At 43.2% G+C, this 25,630-nt stretch overlaps 1 protein-coding gene across 1 annotated transcript; it reads right to left on the reverse strand.

Annotated features, from left to right (window-relative positions):
- Positions 1-1,915: 1,915 nt before the first annotated feature.
- Positions 1,916-24,767, reverse strand: LOC123961630 (zinc finger protein 536-like). Its single transcript, XM_046037150.1, has 4 exons — positions 24,645-24,767; positions 14,660-16,316; positions 8,498-9,445; positions 1,916-2,362 (listed from the first exon to the last, which is right to left on the reverse strand). The coding sequence occupies exons 1-4, from the start codon at positions 24,765-24,767 to the stop codon at positions 2,127-2,129; spliced, it is 2,964 nt and encodes a 987-aa protein (XP_045893106.1). The 3' UTR covers positions 1,916-2,126.
- Positions 24,768-25,630: the final 863 nt, after the last annotated feature.

Here is a 25,630-nt window from a genome sequence, read left to right on the forward strand (position 1 = left end):
GATTGATTTACTGCAGGTAAACAGGATGTCATTCTCAGCAAAAGGTCAAGGTCAGCCAAAGCTTGGGTGGATAAAATACAGCAATTTGGCATCTGTATTTCACTTGTCTGCCAAGCCAATCAGGCTGTGAAGACATCACAGAACTTCACAACATGCAAAATGCCTTTTAAGATAAAACAATGACACGATGAGTCCTTGAGTTCAAACGTAAAACAACAGTAGGAACAAAGGGGGGGGTTGTACACTAGAAAGATGAGCCCTTAGAAAGCAGCAAAAAGCCAGAGTATGACATTGACTATGGTAGTGAGACGTTAACTAAAACATTCATCACCATTAGTAGTAATTAACAAACTTCCCCAGCATTAATTAAAGGGCCTTGCTTTAAGGGAAACTGTGCTTAATTAGGAGGTTTGACAGGATGAGGCCTTAGGGATGATCCATATCCAGAGGGCTGTTGAAGGGGTACAAGTGACAGAATTTCCACAAAGCTGTGAGTTTTTGGAGCATTTCCTCCACTCGCTACAAAACTCTGTGCCCTTGGTCAACTCACAAGATGGTCTGGTCTGGCCTGATTCAGCTTGCCATGGCTCTGAAAAACTATTGACAGGTATGACAGGCCTCCGATTAGCCAGTCAGCTGGAGGCCCAGACCTTGTCACCTGTCAGGTAGAGAGATGAAGGGTGAGTGAGCAGAGGAGGAGGAGGAGGAGGAGGAGGAGGAAGAGGGCGGAGGGATAAACTTAAGGGGAAAAGAGAGAAGAGTAAGGATTGGTGACAGTGGCATTCAGCGCTGACATGGTAAACACAAATATAAGTAGCAGCAATAAAAAACACATGTATATCAGGCCTGAGTCACCTGCAGAAGTGTTTGTGAAGCACTCCATTACAAAAACAAGAGGGTTTGAGGATGACAAATGTGTACCCAAAGAATCTGTGATTGGATCGGGGATTAAGGGGCTGTCGTGTCTCTGAAGGGAAACAGGCAGGAGATGGACAGACAGAGAGTGGAAGAAAGAGAAAGACGGACTGAAGGGTGGAAGGGGGACAGTAAACGAATGTCAGATTGCCCAGGCAGGGAGACAGAGTGGCAGAGTGGGTGGGCTTTGACAGACACATCTCACACAGGCTGACAGCTCCGTCAATAGCCCCAGGATGGCCGTGCTGATTGACAGCTAGCAGGTGGCGCATGAATGGAGTTGTCAGGCGGACTGTCAGTCAAAGTCACATCGCTGTGGCTACAAGGCCCCGGCTGAACAGGCACACAGCTGCCCAAGGTGATCTCTGGATATACAGGCAGACTTTTGGCACAGGAGGCTGAGGCAGCTCTGATCATCATGCTAAAATTAACACACATGTTGATAGCAGCATACAATAGCTGTGGTGATTGGGCCTATTTTACACTAGTGGGCAAATATGGTATATACACACATGGGCGGTTCCACTCAATTTACAAAAAAGTAGGGGAAAACAGGATTTGAATGTACTATCAATGAATCTCTGCAGTTTTTCCATTTCCTTGGTTCCCCTTAATTGAGCATTGTTCCAGCACGAGGGCATGAAGCATAGGAGTTAATGGGCAATAATTATATGTGAGAGAGGCTTTCTCCCTGGAGTGGAATCCAGAACAAATGGAAGCTCCGATGTGCAACATTCTACTTCATTACATCTGCCGCGATTAAAGCCCGAACATCTGGCACCATATCCTGACAGATAGACAAGACTTCTGGACTGGAAGGGAAATCGAGTGATATTTACAAAAATGTAACACAGGGTATTTACTGGATGAAAGAACAAGTGCTTTGGGCAGGCACGCTACATTCTCCCTATCAGACAAGTGTTGAACTGATAGATGCATGTAAACACAAGTAAATCGTTTGGACACTTTTGACAAAATGAACGGCACTAAATACCCTCACTACACTTTCACATCACAATGGACTTTATTATTATAGGCAGCTTCTTTGCTACAGATAAATACGCACTGTGGCTCTTCAAGTAAACACTGGAATGTACATCAAAGTTTGTTGTTAACTTCTTTTTTTTAACAATCTCAATCATCCTAACCCTTTCGAGGTGAATCTAAAACAATAATCATAACTGTCTGTATCTGCTGTTGCCATGACAACATCAAGTCCCACACAGTGATGTCATGCCGATCTGGTCCCTTCCTGTTGCACGATTATCTCCCGTGATGCTCTGAGGCAATCTGGAGGGCCTCTGGGGTGTATGTGAGCGTCGGAGGCGGCGATCAGGGTAGAGGCTGTTGTCAAAGGGCTTGCGGTGGACACAGAGGACGTGGGTCTTCAGGTTGCCCTTCTGGGAGGCGCTGTAGGGGCAGTACCTGCACTGGAATGGCTTCCGAGCTGGAAAAGAAGGCAGACAGAGAAAACATTATTTACAAAAACATAATACTGATACAGGTTGAGGTCATTTAGCCTCTGCAGGGTCTGGAGTGACCACCTGGTGAATGCCAAATGTGGCAACAGAGGTCTTTTAAAAGTAAATCAATGAGCATAAACTCCAATTGGCCGATTTTTGAGATGATAACATTTGATTGCACTCAAACCTCGTCCCAGATGACAGCCATGAGCCAGTCAAATCAAAACAGATCAACACATCATGCTCTTGACAAAATGTTTCACACAGCACAGGTTTCTGTTCATGAAAAAGCTTTGTGCGATTGAAAGGTGTATGTTTATAATTCTGGATATTCCGTTTCTCCAGTATTCTAGACCAGATGTTGCCAGGTGAGAAGTTAAGTTTTGACAGAGTCTCTGAAGTGCCAGGGAGAGAAATAAAACCACAGACATACATTGAAGTTTCAACAGGGTTCAAACACATTTCTTATTAGGTAGTAGTGTGCTAAAGTCACAGTGCTTTTGTAGAAAAAAGGAAAACACTGCTGTGACATTGACATTTGGCCTCTTAATAACAATTTGCACTTTCTAACACTCCAGCTTTACCAAAACACTGTGACACTTCATGAGCTGACAGGTCTTCATGAGCAAGGCCAGCAAGTTCTAATTCATTGTAACACATTTCCTGCTCACAACACAAACACAGTCACACACACACACACACACGCCAACACACACACATACAGACAAATAAACACACACACAAGTGTTGAGTTGAGGAATGACAGATGTCTGCAGCTGGGTAGCAAGGCATGCCAAAACTTCCTGTCTGTCCCCCCTCTTTAGCGCCCGCTACAGAACTCCACTACAACCAATGTGAACCTACATGACACAGCACAGAGTGTACCTTTAAAATACAAACAGCAAAGCATACCGTTAATAGTTTCCAGAAGTTTATCTGACCTCAATAAAAATCAGTATGACACCAAAGCCTGAAGGTGTTGCTAAGATCAAAACAAAGCTGCGTTGGTTGACTCATCTACCTGTCTACCTAGACAGCCATGTGTCCTTGTTCACTGCTGTGCTATTTTGAGATGTTACCTCACATAATGACTGTCTGTTTTCCCCTCTGTCTAATACTTCAATGTGTTTTTCTGTGATTCATGGTTACAGTAAACCATTATGTGCTGATGTCATTTGACATCACTTCCCAAAAACTGAGGGCTGTCTCAGCCTTTTCACCCCGCCCTCGCCTCTTCCTCTCTATTTGCTCCTCATCAGAGCAGAGACAGCTGTAGGCAGCTGAACACTCACTTTCACATCTACATAAAAAAGGTGTTTTTGGGGGGGAAAGTGGGAAAACTCACAGAAGGTGTGAGCAATAAAAGGTAATGCTCCATCTGTTGGTGTATAATAACCTGATGGCCGTAAAGGACACACACCGACATTCACACACTAGTCAGAGAGAGGATGAGGCCTGACACATCTGAATATCATCAGGATGGCACAGAGGGTTGTGTGTGTGCGTGTGTTTGTGTGAGTTAGAGAGAGCGTTAGAGAGAGAAGTCTTATGGGGGAAAGGAGGGCAGCTGTCTGTGAGGAACAATAGTAAAAAAATAAATTAAAATAGCTTGTCAAAACCCAGGTACAGAGCAGTTTGTGGTGCGTGTTAAACTCCACCTGTCTCACTTCAACTTCTCCATGCCTCAATCAACGGGGTTGGAAAAACAGGAAATAGGGAAAATATTCTGTGCATTTCTTAAACTCCCTTATTAAACTTTGTTTATTTAAAAAGGTACAAAGCTTTAAAAGTAGCAGCCTGACATGTAGGGAACTATAAAACTGTCATCCCACTTTTACCAAATTTTACACATCCACTGTGACTTGAGAGACTGAATGCATTTCCCTCAATCTTGTAAAAATCTTGTAAATGCACTCAGACAATGTGAACAATCTTGCAGCCTATTACAATGTCATAAATTCAGTTAATATTAAGCCAAAAGGTCTCGCGTCTACATCAGTTGCTTGTTGCCCTGCTTGTCTTCCCTTCTCTGCCTCTACTGCCTTCCTTTCTCTTCCTCTTCGTCTCCCTGGGTCTGCTGTTCTGTCTTCCCTCCCACCAGAGGAGAGGGGAGGTCCAAGAGAGGGCAACCTCCAAATAAGTTCCATTAATCACAGGCCAGAGTCTAATGTAACTAATATTTTACAATTAGAGGAGACAGCAGTGGGCTCCGAGCCATCCATCTCTTCACCACATGATCCTCCATTCATAGGCTGCTCGAGCCACAGCGTCAGACCAGCCACACACACAAATGCACACACACACACACACACACACACACACACATTCATGCACTCCTGTACATGTGCATGTACACAGATGCACAAATAGACTGGACAGGAAATGAGAGGGCTGGGATTGTGTGGTGTTGAGAGGAAGAGTGAAGGAAGAAAAACAGAATGAGTGATTACTGACTTTGACTCTGTATAAACTGACATTGGACTGTATTAAAGGACAATTCTGGTTTATTACAACTTGGGTAATTTTGGTCATCATTTCCATCTGTTATGATAACATTGTACTCACCAAAGTAATTGCTGAGATCTGGGAACTTGGCACCATCACTACAACAAAGTCAGACAGGGCAAGAAACACGGGCAGTCAGACAATCAGACAGATTGAAAACAAGCTAACAGTTTAGCCAGATTATCTAAACCAATTTATTTGGACTTTAAACTGAAAGGGAGCACACCTGAAAAAATAATAATCCCTCATTGCACAGGTAAAATGTGTATGTTAGGCCTAAGATGTGTACGCCAGGTCAAAGATGAACCAAGAAGTGTTAGGGCAAAATGTGATGGTTGTTTAGATTGGACAGTTCGGGAATAAATATATCATTGTTTTTCAAAAGAAAACGTGTGTTTCTTGCCGCCTCAGACTTATTTTTAGCAAAGTCACAGCACCCGCCAAGAAAGGGTAAGTAACTTTCTGTAAACCACAACATGTAATTTCTTAGGTTTATGCACAAACAAGTTTTAATATGTTTATTGGTAAGCTTAAGAGGTGACGGTAGGCAGATTTTTATTTACCCTCAGACAGAGTCAGGCTAGCTGTTTCTTATTTTCCAGTCTAGCTTAGCTAACCATCTCCTGGCTGTAGCTTTATATTTAAAGAACAGATAGGAGAATGGTATTTTCTCATCTAACTCTCAGCAAGAAAGAGAAAAATATAAATATTTCCCAAAATGTCTATACTTTTAAGTACAAGTATGTAGCCTACTATTGTCATAAGTAAGGCTGTGACTGCAGAATATTGCGGTATTGGCCGAAATTAGTAGTGGAATTGAACTTCTGGTCTTTCTATTCTTTAAAGAGATATTTACTGATTTAAATAATTTTGCAAATTTTAGACATTCATTTATGCTGAAAACTGTTCTTACAAACATTTAACATTTAAGAACTTTGGCTTCTTTTGTTTGATGAAAAAAAAAGGATTTGCAGAAAAACCTGTTTATATTTCTCAAAGTACAAAAGTCTCAAGAAAGATTTTATTTTGGTATTGGTATTGATTCTCATATGTTGTAAAGGCACTAATATCAAACCATTTGAAACCACACCACACCACCCTAAGTACATATCTGCGTGAGGTTGTACACATGTAGCCTATATGTTTGCACCTACACACAAGTTTTGCTCTAGGTGTGTGTGTGTGTGTGTGTGTGTGAGTGAGTGTATGCGGTGAGAGTGTGTTGTGTGTCACACAGGCTGAGATAATGACCATGATGACAGTGGTGGGGCCGACGGGGGCCAGAGGAGCTGAATGGTGACGGATGACACAGGGCTGAGCTCTGATGGCACACAGACAGTGAGTGATGACTGCACATCCTTCCCAGTGCTCCACCCTTCATTATCTCTATGGGGAGAAGCACAGCACAAAGGCAGGCCGCGCTGCCCTCTCGCTGCCCTCAAACGACATCTGCTCATGGAGGCAGCCGCACTACCGCTCCTCTTTCACCTCGCTGTCGCTCCATCTATCTCCATCTATGGTGATCTTTCTCGCTCCTTTTCTCTCTCCTTTTTCTCTCGCTCTCTGTCACCCTCTCCGCGGAGGGTATACAGAGGTCAGACAATGAGATAATGACTCACCCCTTTCAACCTTTCAAATCAGGGCCTTTTCTTTCTCTCTGTCCTCTGTTGTTCTTTCATTCTTAATCCTTTCTTTATCGATCTTCTCATATTCACTTGTTCTCATGCGTCTGAGAGGCCTGATCTGATGCCACAGAGGAGACGGCTTGTTTAGTTAAATGGTTAACTGTTTTAAAGTCTGATAATACTCAAGGCATCCATGGCACTGCAAGACTGTGACAGTTGTCCTAATTGTGCTTATGAATTAGGAAAGCATGCCATAATACCTGGTAGAGAAGTATTTAGAAGCTTTCCAACAGCTTAATTGTTAGCGTGGTAAATGTTGCCATCTTGTGGTTTAGTCTGAGCAGTGCAGAGATGAGAGTGTCCGTTTAAAACACAAGGGAGGGCTCAGTGAGACTAATGAGCATGCAGACAGGTTCAACCAGAGGTCACCATCTGGCCAATTACCACTGCTGGCACATTGGAGCTGACCTGAACTGTCATCACAAACACATCACTCCATGTCCAAACTGCCCAGCAATATGTCACCATGCCACTCGATGTGCCATACAGTATGGAGAAGATGGGGGCAACAGGAGACAGCCCCATGACAAAGCCACCTGGTCAGCACTGCAGACAGGACAGGCTGCCGGGCCACCTGCTTAGTTCAGTTTTAGAGGACAATCGTTGGACTCTCAATGTCAGTTACCCGTCTCAATGTCTAGTTTGACTGACAGGTGTTTATTGTGTCTTTGACATCTACGTCCTCAGGGTGAGAAAAAAATATGGAGGATCAATCTGCAGCAAAGAAAAGGTGAGGGGTGCTTGAAATAACTCCTAGCAGCAAACAATACATTGATGGGGAAAAGGGGCAAAAGCCACAGTACAATATGCTGTATTTGAGGTAAACAAGGGTTTGTTGAAGTCAATTGTTTTTAGATTTTTTAAAGGAATTAAAAACATGAGGTTTGCTCAAAGACAACTCAGAACTGCCAGCTTTTCTAGATCCTACCTAATTTTTTAATTCAAACAGCAATAAAAGCAAGACAGAAACATGAACAGTGTGATGGTTATGACAGGAGTTGAAGTGGAGGGGTGCTTCTTGGCATATTATAATAACCATCTGTACAATCAAATAGAAAACTACATCTTACTATTAAAATCACAAAGAAAGGGAACAGATGTTAATCCCTAATGGAGTTGACAGGCACTTTCCTGTCTTTCACATGAACATATTGAGTTTCTGAATAAGAGGGGGATCAGAGGGAAGGTGTATCATGTTGCACTCATAATACATGCATATCAAAGACCCCAGCTGTTGGATTCCCTCTCCTGAGAGACAGCATTATTAAATCTGCACTCAGCAAGCATATCACACCAGCACAAGAGCTTAAGCCTCTCCATCATTGGGCTCCATTGGCTTGGGCGATTTGTAACCTATCATACAAGGAGATTATATCATCCTTTAAAGTGTAGGGGTAATCAGTGCCACACACCTGTGCCTTGTTTAGCCCTTATTTGAGATCAGAGATAAGATCTGGCAAGAAAGAAAAAAAAAATAAAGTGCTATAAGTATAAGGGAAGTGTGTTTTTTTGTAATTGGCATGATTTATTCACACACTCGCACTCACTCTTCACACTTCCGCTGTTAGGTGATAAGGGCTGAGATACTGACAAAGTTTTTTGGAGGATTTATATAGCAGCATCCTTGTGGCTGGCAATGTCACGCATCGATAAAAAAAAAGTACGACCAGCATGCTAGTCACCTGCTTATATATAGAATTAAGTAATCCAATTGTTATATTGTCATATTGTCATCTGATGTGGCCTATCACATTCAGAGGGGGTGGTACAAAGCATCTGAGAGGAGTTAACAAGATGGGAAAAAATAAAGGACCAGTCTTTGTCCAGTAGGTGGCAATAGATACTTTCAAATGTGAAGGCAGCCCCAGCTACATTCTGACAACAGTGACAGCTGCATATAACATTTATGATATATAAGCTGATGCTCACCTGATGAAACATTTTTCTCCATGTCCCCCCCACCGTTCAGACTGGCTTTGTGTGCGCCGGCAGTTGTGCTGCTCATGCTCCCATGGGATCTGAGGAAGGAGAGCAGGCCACCCTGGTGCTGGAGTTGATCAGTCTGTCCTGGAGTCAAATTCTCCAGAGAGGAGATGGGAGACTCAGCAACAACTCTGGCCCAAGATCCCGGCTTGTCGTGCTTCTTCTCCCCAGGACCCTGGAAATCTGCGTTGGCCTGTCCCAGCTCCTCTGGGTTGAGGACATTATTTTTCAGCATCTTCCACTTGGCAGTCTTGTCATTTTTGTCCTCCCTCCCTTGCTCAGATCGCTCAAATTCACCTTCACTGTTGTGACCTGCGAAGTCTGCATTCTGTGTGTCCAACTCTGGTTTTGTTCCCTGCACCAAAAGGTCACACTGATACGCGGGTTTCACACTGAGTTCAGCTGCGGCATTAGAGTAACTTTGTAGCCGGTGGGTAATGGAGGAGGAGAGTCCATTACTAAGAACGCCAGACATCTGTACCAGTACAGCAGGAGAGATGGCTGAATGAGACATGATAGACTCTGGCCTGAGAGACAAATCTAAAGGCTCATACTGGGACTTCCTGTTTTGAGCAGATAAAGAGCCATCTACACCTGCATCTTTGTCAGCGAGGTCGGACTGCTTGTTGAGCAGGGTGTTTTCACTGTGGCTCTCCAGACCAAGGTAATGACCTGCAGCTGGGCTCCAGTCTTCCCTGGATCTAGGTCTAAGTTTAGTGTTGGGGTTAGGGTTGGGGTTGGGGCTGGAGCTGTTGCTGGTGGGCTGCAGTGGAGAAGAAAGATCCCTGCTGTTCTGCCAGTGGGGGAAGTGGTACAGATCCAGATGAAAGCCGAGGGAGGCAGTCTGTGCTGCGGTGTAGTCACTGGAGAGTGTACACCTGTAGACTTTCTCACCTAACACAGACGATAACAGCAAAAACATAATACAGTCCAAATCAGACTAGGAAACGATGTGTATATGAGGCAAACTGAGCATTTTGTTCTGAGAAAAGTATGCACCAAAAATCATTGTCTAAACATGAAAAATGTTGCAATCCTACACCAGGCTGAGTTGAATGATTTAAGCGCTGCCCTGCAGTAAATCAAGCTTGTAATCAGCTTTCAGCTCCAGTGATCCATCATTTTACAGTATGGACGCCACCACCATGTGCAATAAATACACCCAAAGATGTTAACACCAAACAAGATTCTTCCAGAAATAATAAACAGTCAAATTTAAAACAACTAGAACGAGGCAGACGTCGCCGACAAGAACCTCATTCCATCAAAACCAGTATGTGGGTTTCCCAGTCAAGAATAACGAAGTCCAACATGTGAGCACTTCTGATTAACCGCACCATGTACTGTAGCTGAGTTTATTTTTGCTTCATACTTGAAAAATGGTGTGTTGGAGCCATAATTCAAAAAGTACAAAGTGTATTATTGTGGAGAATGACAAAGGGTAATTTTTCTCCTTTTAGCCAGTGAAAAATATCCATCTGGAAGCAAGATTTGATCCTCCTCACCATAACTTTTAATTAAAGGTAATTTAAATGCCTTCTTCCCTCTGTTTACCTACAGTTTAATCCTTCAGCCATCATAGAAGCTCCCTCCAGGGTTAAACACACTCCCTGTGACCATTTTGAGTTAGTGATTGTCTGAGACCTCAGCCTTGCACTGTCTTTAAACAGCCCAGCTGTTTCGCTGCCATTCCAATTACAGTAAAAGTCATCTGACGCCATTAAGCCACAAATATTGGCAGTTTATTGCCCAACACTCTCCTGGCATTTGAAGGTCAGGTCATACATTATACTGTGTCTTTTAGGGATGCGTCTGGGATAGGGAGATAAACCCACCACCATTAATTTAATTCTATGCATATTGATGCCTTATTGTTCTTCTTTAATGGACTAATATCTGAGTTACAACAGTGATTCATCCCTGCCAGAGAAATATCAATTTCATACACCTCAAGATCTGACCCTGAGGTAATTCTCTGAGGTAAATCTAAATCTAATGATCTGTAGTTGTTACTTTACTTTGTTTCCAACTTTAATAGAAAAACCACCTTTGCGAGCTGAATGGTAGTAAAAGGAGGGCTGATTTATTTTACTATTTCAAAAGTGCAAAACCGTAAAATAACACCCACATATTAATCAAGTAGAGGTGAACCTAATGAAATAGAAAAATCACTGCTGAAATGGCAAATTTGTGTCCTTCTGATCTGAAGACACTCACCCCTGTTTGTACTGTACATGTGTTTGTGTGTGTGTGTGTGTGTGTGTGTCTACAGTGTGTACAATATGTTTGATTTAATGTACATTTTATGTGCGTGGCGAAGGGTGTGGGCGTGCAAAAGCGGGAAAGAGACTTCAACAGTGCCACACCCTTGTCTCCAGTAACAGACAAAAAAAATCCAAACAGCTTAATGGAACTCATTCAGACACGCACTATATCTCAATTATTCTGTGGCTTAAATTACGATGACATTACCGGCCAGCTCCAAATGCAGAAAACACATATATCTGACCTCATCTTTCAGCGTGGACCTTCCTAAACCCATTTGCCAGCCTACATGAGAGCGGTAAAACAACACAAAGACTGAAGACTCTCCCTTTTTTCTCTTCCTTTGGATGGGTGCCATCTTTGTGATTGCCTGGTTCATGCAAACTTAATCAGTTTAAGATTTACTTACACTGCTGAGGCTCACATTATGTGAGGGGAGTAATTTTAGAGCTTAGATTTATCAACCAAAACTCCAATTACTGCATCATTACAAACCCCAGCCTCTCTCACCTAACACAGAGCATCTAATGAAGTGATGCATATGAGTTATCCGCCCTTACTGGATGTGCAAAGAGGAGGAATAAGGTAAATAAATAAATAAATGCCTCAAGTGAGCCGTGTCTATGGAAAAAGCATGCAGCTGGGCTTGGACAAGTGATTCATTTCATATGGAAATAGGCTTTAAGATTTACAACCATGCATCACCGTCAATGCAATCACGGGCTCACATACTATATGCTTACGTAGGCATTTGGCAGTTATATTGTAGATATCAAACTCGATATACAGTGGGGCTTTGGCTCTTTCTATATCTGCAATCAAGCACCTGAAATGCAAAGCAGAGATACATAGTGGCTGGTTTGGTTTAAGATGAAACAGAGTGAGAGTGAGAGTCACACACAAGACTGGTGAGAAAAACAGGGGCACCAGATGTTCTTTGATGTTTATAATAGCATATATTATTAATATTAATTAGACCACATAGTCAATGACGCATTTGGGACGTTTCCAAGTCAATTAAGCCAAATGGCATTCAGGAGACGGTGGAACAATATTTCAAGGCAGGTGTTCAGAACTCCCTGGGTAAATCTTTTTATCTGCATGCTAGGAAAACAAGCATTTTGAGCTTAATTTGAGCCTCATATCTGCAATAATAATTAAAAAGAGGATTAAAAGACAGGAGTGAGAGGGAGAGTGAAAAGCCAACAGGTAATCAGTTTAGACAAACCAGTCAGGCTGACTCTGATCTCTGAATAAGAGCTGAATTTGTTAAGCCCGACACAGGACTGAGTTAGATAAGGACCTGTTTAGTTAGATGCTTTTAGTGTCAGAAATCACAAAGAATATACTGATGTAACTGGAACAGCCAAATGAAAAGTAATACTCTGTACAGCAGCCTGCTTTATCTGTGTTTCTGGGTAAACCTCTGCTCATATTACCATTCAGTTGTACAAACGCTTATCATTTCAGGCTCTCTTAGCCATAACGCTTACAGTAAAAGCAGGCAATAAGGGAGAAAACACATGTGGGGACAACATCATTACATGGTGTCTGCTCATTGACCTTGAGGTTAAGAGTATTGAATGGCACTAATTAATAACTGTCAGAGCATTTTATGTTTGTTAAGCATATTCTGAGCTGGGATCTAAGTGGTCCAATGTAGGTCAGAGGCCTAAAGCATGCACCCTTCATTAGTTTATCATTTTAAGAAGAGTCGTAACTCTTAATCTCAGATTATAATTAAAGTCAAAGTGCATTTTCAAATCTGTCCTGATGAGATATTGAGAGAAGTAATTTTTGGGACACACGACTTCTACTGAAATCAAAGCGTGATTTCTAATTTAAGATGCTGGTATTTGTAGTTAAAAATCTAAATCCAGCACTGTATCTGGATGTATCAAGTAAAGAAGCAGTCTCTCACTCTGACAGCCATGACTGTACTATATTTGCTATCCATATTGAGAACATCAATAACTTCAAGACCACCATAGGCTGACTATGAATAATGCAGCCAGTAATTCTGGACTAATCAATGTTCCTCAAGCTGAACATCTGGCAGTGGTAATTCTTCCTCAGCATCTCCGCTCTCCTGAATTAGAAAACACTCGCGCTCGCCCTCTCTCTTCCCTCACGTCCAAACCATCAAGACAGACAGACTTGATCAGTTACAACCCCCCACCTCCGAAAAAACTTATCCCTGTTATTAAACCCTCATCAAGTGGTGCGTGTTCTCCATATGTGTAGGATTTACCTATCTGTCCCGCAGCAGACCTGTGTGTTGAGCCAGGGCCAGCAGCGTGTGATTGTGTTAATTAATCTGTCATTGTGAGCGCAGGGAGCAGCTGCAGAGGTCTCTGGGATATATTGTCAGAGCTAAACAATGCGGTGCTAAGCCCCCAGAGTGAGTCTACCATTACACAAGACTAAGAACAGAGAGGAGAGGAGGAGAGGGGGAGAGAGAGCCTGCCGGATCCATCATTGACTAAAGCAATGACGCCTGACCTTTACAATGAATTAGTTTCCATGCTTAATATTGACTGAAATTAGAGTCTGATACTGAATGTGCCATCCCAGAACTGTGAGCACTCAAATCCTCAGCTAGCCAGCTATCATAAATGTTTCTGGAAGTGACACCGTATGGTCTAGGAGATAGGGGAGAAGTGGGAAAGTAAAACAACAGAGCTTGAATATGTTTCTTAAAGAGCAACCAGAGAGGGATTTGGCCATAAACTGTGAGCATTTACATGTAAATATGCAGATACCAGTATGTGTGTACAATATGGAAACAAAACATCTAATGAGATTAGACCTGATCCATTTATCTCTGCTATACGGCCATCATTTAAGAGGATACTGGATCAAATCCCACAAGAGCGCATCAGACTGAGATGTACGTAACAGCAGTACTCCAATAGAAAATAACCATGCTCATAAGCTATGAAGAAACAGAACAAAAGTATGAATTTATTCTTCTTCTCTTGACAACACTGTTATAGCAGTCATTTAGGCTCATGATAACATGTTAGCAGGATGTCATGACAAGAAAGGCATTCAACCCAGAGAGTTGAATCATCCAAATCACCAGGTGGAACAGAAGACTATCAATAAAAATACCAGGTGGTAGATCAAATCATAAAAATCACTGGGTGGTATATATCAAATCATTAAAAACACCAGATGGCATGCATTAACATCTTGTGCCCCCGTAGGCAAGGGGTGGGGATGTGACGGATAAAAAATAGAGGGTACTAATTATCCCTACAATTCAACATGATGCCATTATCTTTAAAAGGAAGACAAAGTCCTTGTGGATGACAGTAATATCTGTGGTGGTGTTGCTGACCCTGCGCTTCATGTCCACCTACACTAAGTGGGAAGAAAGATGACACTACAGCTGTCACTTAGCTACACTGTACTGAACTGACAAAATATTAAAGGGGATTCAGTATGTTAAGAAAAAATTAGTCAGGGTGTCATGGTAGCAGTAAAGAGCTGAGGTGCGTACCGTGTAAACCACAATGGAATCGGTTCAAATCCAGGACGGGGACCTTTGTTGCATGTCATCCCTCTCTCTCTCTCTCTCTCTCACTCTCTCTCTCTCCCTTTCTTTCTTGTTTGAGTCTCTGTTGTCACTTAAAGACAAAGTGACCCCAAACTATTGAAAAAAAAAAGAATCGTCAAAATTGAAGCAGCAGAGCCCAAGATATTCTGACTTTTAGTTTCTAGTATGGGTCAAGCTCCGTACATATGGGAATCCACGTAAAGTGAACTTAATGTGTAAAATCATTGGAGTGTCTCTTTAACAAGAAAGATCTTAAAATAGTCTTTCCTTGACTGAATTACCTGTAGTTGGAGAAGAAGACTGTGGCTGATGATCGAGGACACTGCCAGAGTGGGAGTTCCCCATCTCTGTGATGATCTCTGTTGGACCGTGACGACTCACGCTTCCTGGGCTACCAGGTCTGCTGAAGGCCTTAGTGTCTGGGTCACCGAGACGCACTTTCCCATCGACTTCAGGGAGACATCTCTCAGGCAGGTAGGAAGAGCACTGCTGCTGGTCTTTAGGACTGAACATTTGCTGCTCAGCAGACAGTGCTGGTGTCATGATCTGCCAGCCTGGGTAGCCGCTGCTGTTGAGTGTATCTCTGTTAGAGATGACTTTCTGCAGATATTCCATGCTAGTGGAGCTTAGTGGCGGGTGGAGGTGATTTAAACCCAACAAAGAGGAGCTCTCCGCATCTGTCAAAGGGCCTGGACCTGAGGAGATCATCCTCCCTAACATCTCCCGAACCTTCATGTCAACGCCTGCTGTGGTAAGAACCTGGTTATAATCTTGATGGTCAGCTCTCTCAGCCGTGAGGAACCTGTTGTGAATGCGGGAGATGTACTGCGAGTAGAGGTTGCTCTGATGGTCTTGTGTTAGGTTACTCATGTTAACAGAGGTGTCATGCTCAGCAGGGAGATTACGCTTAGCAGCCAGCTTATTGAGGTGGACCTTCATGTGGTTCTTGAGAAACCAGGGTTCTTTGAATCGACGGCCACAGATTTGACAGCAGTGCTCAAAAGAGTCTTTGTGTTTTCTCATGTGGCCCTTCAGGAACCAGGCCTGGCTGAAGGTCTGGCCGCACACCTCGCAGGGGAATTCACCGACGGGTTTCCTCTTGTCACCAGCCCCCATCGCAGGCTTCTGCCCTGAGCCTGAATCAGCAGTTATATGCGTTGTCTCAACGTGGCCAATGAGCTCCTCCTCATGCGAGGCGGCAAACTCACACAACGTGCATTTATAGGGTTTATGTAGGATCCTGATGTGCCGCTCAAGCTCCTGCTGCTTCCTGAACTTTCCCTTACAGAATGAGCAGCGGAAGCCGGTGGGTTGAGGCTGGATGGGATCTTCATGGATTGTGGTCACCGTAGGAGATGTAGATGTACGTGGCTGGATCTCTGCACCAACAGAGTGGATGAAGAATGGCGGTTGTGTCGGGACAGTCTGTTGCAGCTGGGGCTTTTGAAGTTGGTTTATATTAGATGCTTGCTGTTGGCTAACTTGACCAGCTCGCGTCTGCCTGTCCCTTAGTATTGCCCTTTCCTCAAGCTCATGAAGCAACCTGTTCTCCTCCCTAATTCGCCCACGGCCTTTACCCAGAATACCTTGCTTGTGAGTACGGAGGTGTATCTTCAGGTTGCCCTTCTGTGCAGCCCTGTGGTCACAGTATGGACACTTGAAAGGCTTCTCACCAGTGTGTGTGCGCATGTGAAGGGAAAGGATGCTGTTGAAGCGGAAGCGCTTTCCACACAACGGGCAGGGATACTTCCTGTTCTTACGGCTGTCATCCTGGGTGGAATTTATCTGGGAGACAATGCTTTGATTGGTGACTCTCAAGAACTGGGAAAGCTCTGCTCGCCCGTTCATAGTGCTGAGAATCCTTGCATCCATGATTTGATTGGCCAGAAGCGCCATCTGGCTTCTAATTGGGTGGGTGGATGGGGTAATGAAGCTGTCCTTTCAGGGACTGGCTGATGTTACAGTATGGTGGTCCGGAGTGTCTATGTGGGGCAGTCCGAAATATAGCAGTGAACTGTATGCTGACTGTTGGTATTTATTCAGTTGAAACAGGATGTGGATTCATGCTGTTCAGATGAAATGTCTCTTCGTTGTAGCTCAGACCTAAAGAGAAAACAAAAGGAACATTAAGTGCATTCAAATTCTGCCAAAACAAAGAAATTATTCAAATAGATTAATTTCCAGCCTGGCTAGCCCAAGAACAGGTGAGTAAAATGTCAGTGAGGTTTTGAGCTGTCAATTAACTGTGTAAATCTGCAATTTTGCAACGGCTGTATAATGCCAGTGATGCACCACAAATAGGTCAGGAAATAGAGCAAAGTAGGTTCTGACTCTCCTCATCCTGTGTTGAGTATGCCTGTGGTTTTAGATTATTGTTGGAGACTGTGAAAATGCTGATTAAGTTTAACCACAAAGGCTTCCTCAACAAATATCTCATCTTTACTAAAGGGTAAGGTGAAAATCTTTGTCTTGATCTCATTCTTTACTGACACACAATACTAAAGCACCACGAACATCAAAGACTGTTTGCTTTTACTTGGCCTTCCTTTCGCATTTCACAAATCTTGAAACGCTTTTTCAAAAAAAAGATTAAAGTAAGAGAGTTAAGCTTTTTCAGCAGGTCTATTGCATATTTGAATAAAACCTTTACCAGGATAATTATGTCACAGGAGTACTAAGGAAAGTAAACAACTTGATGATGCAAAAATGCAAAAAAAAGTTAAAGAGGAATATCCAAATGGAAAGCTAAAACACGTTTCACTTCTCCTCTGCCCAGCTTCCCTTTTTTTGATTCAACTGTAGCAGCAAAACAAAGCTTCAAATTCACATCGTGCAACAATGGTAGAGGTCACATAAGCGAGCCCTGCACAGCTCTAGTGCTGCACCAAAGGGCACAGAACAAAGCCTGCACTGTCCATGCTGAATTAACACAGGCTTACATCATCCTGGACTGCAATCTCAGTCAGTCATGAAAATGATGTACACAAAAACACAGATAAAGAGCCAGCAGGCTGGCAGTAGTGGCTGGTGTGAGTCTTCACCAAGCTGTTGATCAGTAATCAATGAAACCATATGGTCCGGACATAATCATATCTGACATGTAAAAGGTGAGCAAATTCTATCATAATACTGTATCTACTTTATATTTCTTAACCTGCTATTCAGCAGTCATGCCAAAAACAGAGGAGGGAGCAGGGGATGTTCTCCCCGCTTCCCACCCACTTTGAAGGTTTACGGTCATTAGAACTATTATTACATTTGCCTCTATTAATGTCATCACTGTACTGTAGCCTTGGATGTGTAATATTGTACAGTGTATCCAATCTCAAGTCTGTGCCCAATCGATAATGATTGATCAAACTCAAACTTCAAATAGCTTTGCATCTGCAGCATCTTATGTCTGTCACATCTAGATAGCTGGAAGCCTGAGTGAAGAGAGAACCTTATTCAAAATCAAGACTGACTGAATGTAACTAAAGGCCTACCAAAATAAAATGTATGACAAGGTGTCTGAGCCACCAGCTGGTGCTGCTGCCTATGGCCCATAGCATCCTCAGTCAGTCATGGAAACATTGTACACAAAACCACACGGATAAAAAGCTGCCGTGGAGGCAGCTATAGCTGGTGTGAGCAGCATGTCTTGCTCTGAGCTGAGACCAATGTAAGGATATGGGCCTGAGCTAACCATATCTGACAGGGAGAAAGTGAGCGAATGATATTAGCATACACTAGATCCACTTCATATTTGCTAAAGTGGTATTCCTCTGATTAACTAAGCATGGCAAGGAGGCATAAAACCTTCATCACGTGTGTGTGTGTGTGTGTGTGTGTGTGTGTGTGTGTGTGTGTGTGTGTGTATGTGTGCTCTAGGTTATGTAGAAATTGTTGGAGATGGGAGCGGTACGCAGGGCCATCAGGTGTTTTCTCTGTCAGAGTGGATTAGGCTCTTTTGGTGCAGATTGAGAGAGAGAGCTTGATTGTTATTAAGCATCGTGTCACAGTAGCGCCTCTTAGGTGTGGCCGCGCATAGACGAACAAGGAGCAGGTGTGATTTAGCACAGGCAATAAAAGGAAAAAATGTGACACACACACACACACGCACACAATTAAACCAGCCATGGGAGCTGTGCAATCGGGATGATTTCAGTTGTGACAAAATAAAACACTGTTACATTTATTTTTACTGCACTCAGACTAAGGATTCTATATTTCAGTATTTAATCTACCAGAGGGTGGATGTGTAATCTTTTTACTCTGTAGTTGCAGCATATTGTCAGCAAGGATGGATGGACAATATTGTAAATCCATAGAGAGGTGACACTGGAATGAAACACATGACTGGAATTTATAGATCAGAAGTGCCTATTTCATATTTCTTTTTAACAGCAGTTAAAGAGCATTAATAATTTATGTGGATGGCTTGCTACACAAACAGCTAGATAAGCCTGCAACCAACGGTTACAGTACCCTATCTAATGTAAATCTTTGATCATGACTGATCACTGACTTAAACATATATAATGTTATTGAAATACATATCTCTCTTTTTGGGGGGTATTTTAACCTTTATTTTGAGAGACAGGGCAGTGGATAGTGATAGGAAATGGAGAGAAAGACAGGGGCGACACGCAGCAAAAGGCCAGAGGCTGGACTCAAAACCGGGCTGCTGCAGTAAGGACTCAGCCTTGTACATAGGGCTGGCTTGCTACCAAGTGAGACATGTCTAATGATATAGATATATGACTGATGTAGATATTTTTTGAGTCCCAGATTCTTTGTAATGTGGTTGTGCCACCATCAAATTCACAAAACTTTCAAAATTCTTGGAATTCTCTGACTTCCCAGTCTGCAGATAACAACAGTGTTATTCATTATTACAGAGCAAGCTTATGTGCAGACAGTAAAAGCCTCATGCCATGCATTATGCCCCCTGTGTCTCACTTCACCCACGCGCCCACCCACCAACTTAGCCAGCCAACCATCCTGTGGACTGCCCTGTCAGGGGATGAAGAGGCTGCACAAGGAAGAGGGCAGTGGTAACACAGCTGCCCACCATGACCTGTACAAAAGATAGCACCCATATACTTTCTGACAGCCAGATTAATGAAAGCCTATAGGAGTTTCTCTGTTGGCCCCCCAAAAGCCTGACGGAGACAGAATAGTCTAACCAGCACCATTCATTACTGCGGGAGTAGAGAGCACAGAAAGAGCACACACAGCACTGACAAACTAGCTCCTTGTGAGTAATAGCTAAAGCACTCATAAAGGAATACATACACATTTGTTGTGGATGCAGTAAATCTATGCCACTCTTTTTACAACTATCAAAAATCTGGCGTGTGCCCTGTAAAAATAAATCTGGCCTGCATGTGGTGCATTGGTGATGTGCAGCTATTTGGGAGTCAGCTTTTCCACATGTTCAGCAAAAGGGGGCTTTCAATTAATTTTGTTTGTCTCATTCAGTAATGCAGATGAGTGGCCTTGAATGCAACAGAGGGAAAATAAGTTCCTCTGGCAACATACTATAAGCTACGGGGAATAGAAACTGCAAGTCAGACTGCAAACAGCGGGTTTGCTAAGTGGTAACAAGCTGTGTTTGTACCTGTAGGAGTTGGTGGAAAACCTTGCTTCAAAGTCTTTCAAAAGACAAATTGTTCACAAATCTGTGCAGAAGGCAAAGATGTGAAAATGACATGTGTACATGAGTGTTCTGGAAAAAATATGTAGTATCATTACCTCATCGCGCTGTGTTTGTGTGTGTGTGTGTGTGTGTCATAGTTAAACTTTGCATTCATGAGCTTCTTCTGATGCTTTCAATGGCGCTAACACACAGCGAAGCGCAACAAAATATAAACACTGTCTCCTTAAACTCATCCTCATCGTTCACATGCAAAGACACCCACTCTCACATGTTGTCTCTCTCTCACTCTCTCTTATACACACACACACATGCGCGCACGCACACACACACACACACACACACACACACACACACACAGGCACGTGCATATAGAATGTATTTTAAATCACTAATGTGTAAACAGTTGCTCTTGTTTGCACAGACCACCTGTTCTTTCTGGACACAAACAAAGCTTTGGCGTATGATGCAGTGTGTTAACAGTGTGGGGTGCGTAGGGGATGCCTTGCACAAGAGAAGCCTATCCACATGGTGTAGGCTGCATCAGATGGTTGGGCCCTGCAGGACGGCAGCCAGCTCCAACAGAACTCACACAGATCTCAAAGAATGGAGCATCTTCAGTCCGCAACATACTGACATGTTTTGCTTTCTTCAAAAGTACAGCTTCCCCCGGTGCAAGGACAGCAGGACTGCCAATGCAAACCCTTGTCACTATATCATTTAAAGAGACAGGATGATTTTGTTTTTTACATCACATTTGTCTTCTACATTGCCCAATATTTGCAAAACTGCAAAGAGATGGCAAAAACACAGAGACAAAACTGTGTCTACTTTCAGTTGCTAAAGCACTTGAAGGCACTAAAACAAAAGTCATTAAACGAGTCATCACAAAATCACAGCAGGAGCCTGGTAATGCCACTTACAGTATCTCATTAAGATATGGCATCTACAGAAAAAATAACTGACAAACAAAGAGCATAATCCAAGGCACATTAACTGGGCTGATAATTCAATGAACTCTCATTTGGCAGCCATCTTGCCCTTGTGATGGTCTTTTTTCAGCCGCAGCAGCCGAGCAGAGACCCCTCATGAAGTTCCTCTCTCTCTCTCTTTCTCTCTCCCCTCTGTCTGTCTTGCGCACACACACACACACACACACATATATATATTCTCTCTCTCTCTCTCTCTCTCTCTCTCTCTCTCTATCTCTATCTCTCCGCGCTCTCTAAAACAACAAAACATCCACCATTAGACAACGGGGTACCAGCGTAATTAGAAAATGACTTCCTTTGCAATCCTAGCTAAGTAGTTTACACACTGTAATTACAGGGACAAAATCATCTTTTCATCATTTCACTGATTGAGCTCATCAACCCAGTGGGATCCCAGGACTGTGCTCAGGCAACATCTGGGCTAAGAGAATTAGCCCTTAGTTTAGCAGGCCTTACACACTGGCAACCAACGCAGCATGAACACCGGACATGGCCGTGGCACACATCTCTAATTGAGACTGTTTTTTGGACTGCGTATCGGATTGGGTGTCACAAGCCGTATCAAACAGCCTTCGTTCACCAAGGCATTGTACGTTAACCTACTTGAATACAACATGAGAACATGAGAGGAGGAGGGCAAGGTCACTGCGCAGCAACTATCTCAATTTTTCTCACACTTCCACCCCACCCCAAAACAAATGCCACATCACACTTTGACTCCCCTTCACCGCGCTCCTGTACTTGTGAATTGAGGCATTGAAGATTGACCTTGGCGCACAACAACATGCCTTTTCATGGGGCGCTGTGTTTACTCTAATTCTCGGTGTGCCCTGAGCCTTGACTTTCTAACAAACACATGCGAGCCTGGAGGTGAAGGTGAAGTGTTTTCCTTCGCCTCTGTCCTATGGAAGGGCTCTGACTCTGTGTGTTGGCAACAGAGGCAAGTGTTTAATGTGGCAGCTGTTAGCCTCGTGGATTTCCACTAATCACTCTCTCCTGATTACTCTGATGAGTGTATGATGCTCTTAAATAATCAACCCGCAATGGAAAAAAAAGAAAAATAATTATCATCATCTCCCTAAGTAGTGCAGCTGCACCCGCCTGCAATAATTACAACTAGAACAGGGCGCCTTCTCTCGTCACTTACAACCACTTATTATTAGAGATAACGCTAATTGGTGCAGTGGTGGGCGACAATTCTTCATGGGGTTCATCATAAAAAGCCAAACCTTGAAAGTTATGGCACATTAGAGGTCTTAAAGCCAAGGCACGGCACTAAACATCGCATGCTGAGACGCGCCAATAATCTGAGCCAGGGGGGTAGTAGACGTCCTATCAGTAGCCCCTTGGTTGCCTCACTGCCTTGCCCTCACTCCACCCTTCCCCCACTCCTGGTATCAGCCTGGCAGACACAATTAACATTTTCATAAAAACAATTCCCTGCCTCCAATAGTCCAATGTAATTTGTTTTCCATCTCTGTTCATTAATCATTGTTTAAATCGGTGAGCCATCCCCTCCACTCTGCCATCTGCACTCAGCTGTGTTACAGATATGACACCTTCCCCCTTAATGGGAGCTGACAGCGAAGAGAGGAGGCCTGTGGAAAATAGCTTCCTGCATGTGCACTTCCACCTTGCATACTGCCAGCAGGTGAGAGGGGTATTTAATGGGTTCTGATTAATCTCGAAGGCAAACAACATTACACTACAATATCATACAGCCTGCAACACTATGGTATACACATACAACACAGCAGTATAGGAAGCGTGCAAAGCCACAGTGGCTGGAATAATTAGACCAAAAACTCATGACATGCTTTATAACAATGGCGATGCATTCCAGATTTTGTCGAAGTTGTCGACAGTTTTTTTCTCCTCTAGTTAAATTAGCGCAGTGTTCCTACAATATGCTATTGTTTTCCTGGAATTGGGAGCAAGGTTATTAATTATTCACTGTTGTGTTCTCATATGAGGGGGCTATGCTTTTCACTGTATTGCCTCATAGCTCAAATACTTAGGGCCATGGTACTCGGGCAAATTTCACGAGGCAACATCACAGAGATATTATTATCACAAGGCAGACACTTAGGAGATTAAAAGTTTCCTGAAGAGTTTGAATGATTGGAAAGGTTCAGACTATTCTCTGATAGGATTTCAAAGTTCCAGGATTTCTGCGGCCCGCATGGGGAAAAGGCAAATCAAATAATGCCTCAGTTTTTCCCCCCACTTTCAAGTGATTTTAAGTCTAAGTGTAGGTTAGCTTAGGCATTTTTGGGGTGGGAGAAAATCCTACTCAATGTGGTGGTAGGAGGTTGCCAAAAAGTTCATCTGGCCTGTTGATTTCAGCATGGATTATAGATATTCAAATCATGTGCCTCGTATTCAAACAAGTGCCTCTATCAGGGGAGAAAGTTGCCAAGCCGAGCTTTGTCATGTAAGCTGTATGAATTTACTGCAGCATAATGAGAAAACGGCTGTGGCGCTACATATAATACAGTTTCATCCACTCAACCACTCTCTCTCTGATTTCCTCTTGGTTATGATGATAATAATTTCAAATACCCCTCCAGTCTCCATACAGGGTATAGATCATGTCACCTGAACATACACAGGCCCCAATTTTTCATCAGGAACTGTGTCACAGCGCACACACATGGTCCCAGTTACAAAACGCCTCAGACAAACGCCCTAACTCTTTTTGTGGTGTTTCTAACAAGGACAGCAGGAGTAAATGATGTGTATATTCAAAGCTGAATATTTCATGTTGATTGATCGTACTGACTGCCACCCACCTGCTCCTCCTCCTGTCCCACCGGAGCTGGCATGAGGAGAATTCAGTAATTGAGAAGAGCAGAGCATGGTCTCTCTTTGCTCACATATGACAGATGGGGCATCATCGCTTCAAAGGAGAGCATTTGGAAACAGGAGGAGAGGGGGGGGGCATAGGGTGAGGGTGGCTTTGAAAGTAGCTGTGCCACTCTGTACAGGTGAGAGAGAGTAAAGGTTACAGTCTCTAAACCATGGTCACTCAAAAACGCTGTTACAGCAGTAAAAGGTGCAACTTAAAAAAACAAACAAACAAACATGTGACTAGTGTAATTTATTTTAGGCCAATCGTTGCCGTTAATAAACATCAGGCAAACTGGACACCTTGCATCTTCAGTCACAACCACACGACTTCATTAGCCCATATTTTGTACGGGGTCTGGTGTATCTGGTACTTAAAATTTTCTGATTGTGGGATTTCTAAATTGTAAATAGACATTAATGCGGAAAAAAACGTAGTGTCTTAATATAATATGATATGAAGTAGTCGTATAGAAAACGTCATGTGGAACACGTTCGTGGTCCACACACATCATGTACAAACAAACACACAGGAAACACGCGCATCTTTTCTACGTTCCTACATCCTTCTAAAAGACCTCATTCTTACAGCAATATATCGAGTTTGAATTCTTTAGTCACCTTTAAGCCCTCGCCATTACTTTCTTTTCCAACCCCCCGCCACCCCCACCAAAAAAAGAAGCCAACAGTGGCAGCTCCGGGAAACGCATGTCTATCAGAAACTTAAACTCACTCACTTCTCACAAATGACTTGAGTAAATCTCCAAGAGCGGCAGTGATTCCTCTTACCTGGCCAATTCTTGGAGGCGCGGAGGACGAGAGGTGACAGATGGAGTTCAGAGGAGGAGAGTGATGTTGAACTGGATGACTGACTGCTGACTGACGGACCGTACGCTTCACACGCTTGATCATAAACGCCCAGCGCACAGTCGGACCCAGATTTCCTCTTGAGCTGCCGCTTCCTCTCGTAAAAGAAAACCTTTAAACGCCCTCGCAAGACGAAGACAGCGGTGCGCTTTGCTCTGTAGTATTTCCACTTGAAGAAAAAGGTTATGAAATCTTATAAAAATTACTCGGGATACTTCGACATGTCCCGAAGCCGTATGTCTCCCTCATCTGGCCGCTGGTGTGTAAGTGTAGCAGACTGGCGCCGTGCGTAAAATGTGCACCGCCGTCTTCAGGGCACGCAGACCTCATCAATCCTTCCTTTGAGATGCGTGCATGTGAAGGTATTATGTGGTATTATGCATGTCACATTTGTTTAAGGTGATTACCTGCAAGAGTAGTAGGCTACATTTATATTATTTGAAAACTTTGAAACCATGATGGATTCTCCTGTAACGGCGGCATAATCTTTTAACTTGCTCTCTTTATAGACATAAAGATGATGCAGATTTTTTTTTTTTGCACAGGCTGTACAGTGTGTATTGCAGCAAGGGCTTTATGTGCCCTTAGCTGTTTGTTGGCATAATGTATAAAAGAAGAGTAACCAGAGTGTGTGATTCAGCATTTTAGTTGGCAAATGGCTCTTTTAAGGAAGCCTAACTGGATGCTTGTAACATCTATCACATTTCCATCCATCCTCCTGACCTTCTCTGGAGATTTTTCTCCATGAAAGTGAGGAAGAGTTTTCTTACTTCAAATAAGTGAATGTATTGAAAACATCTTAGACATAATCAGAAGTTTAGAAATAAAGCAAAAAAACAATCAAAAACAACAACATAAAGGACACCAACTCAGCAACAGGTCCTTGGTTTTGATGTTGTGGTGTAGAT

This window comes from Micropterus dolomieu, linkage group LG22, assembly GCF_021292245.1.
Source record: "Micropterus dolomieu isolate WLL.071019.BEF.003 ecotype Adirondacks linkage group LG22, ASM2129224v1, whole genome shotgun sequence".
Taxonomy (NCBI): Eukaryota; Metazoa; Chordata; class Actinopteri; order Centrarchiformes; family Centrarchidae; genus Micropterus; species Micropterus dolomieu.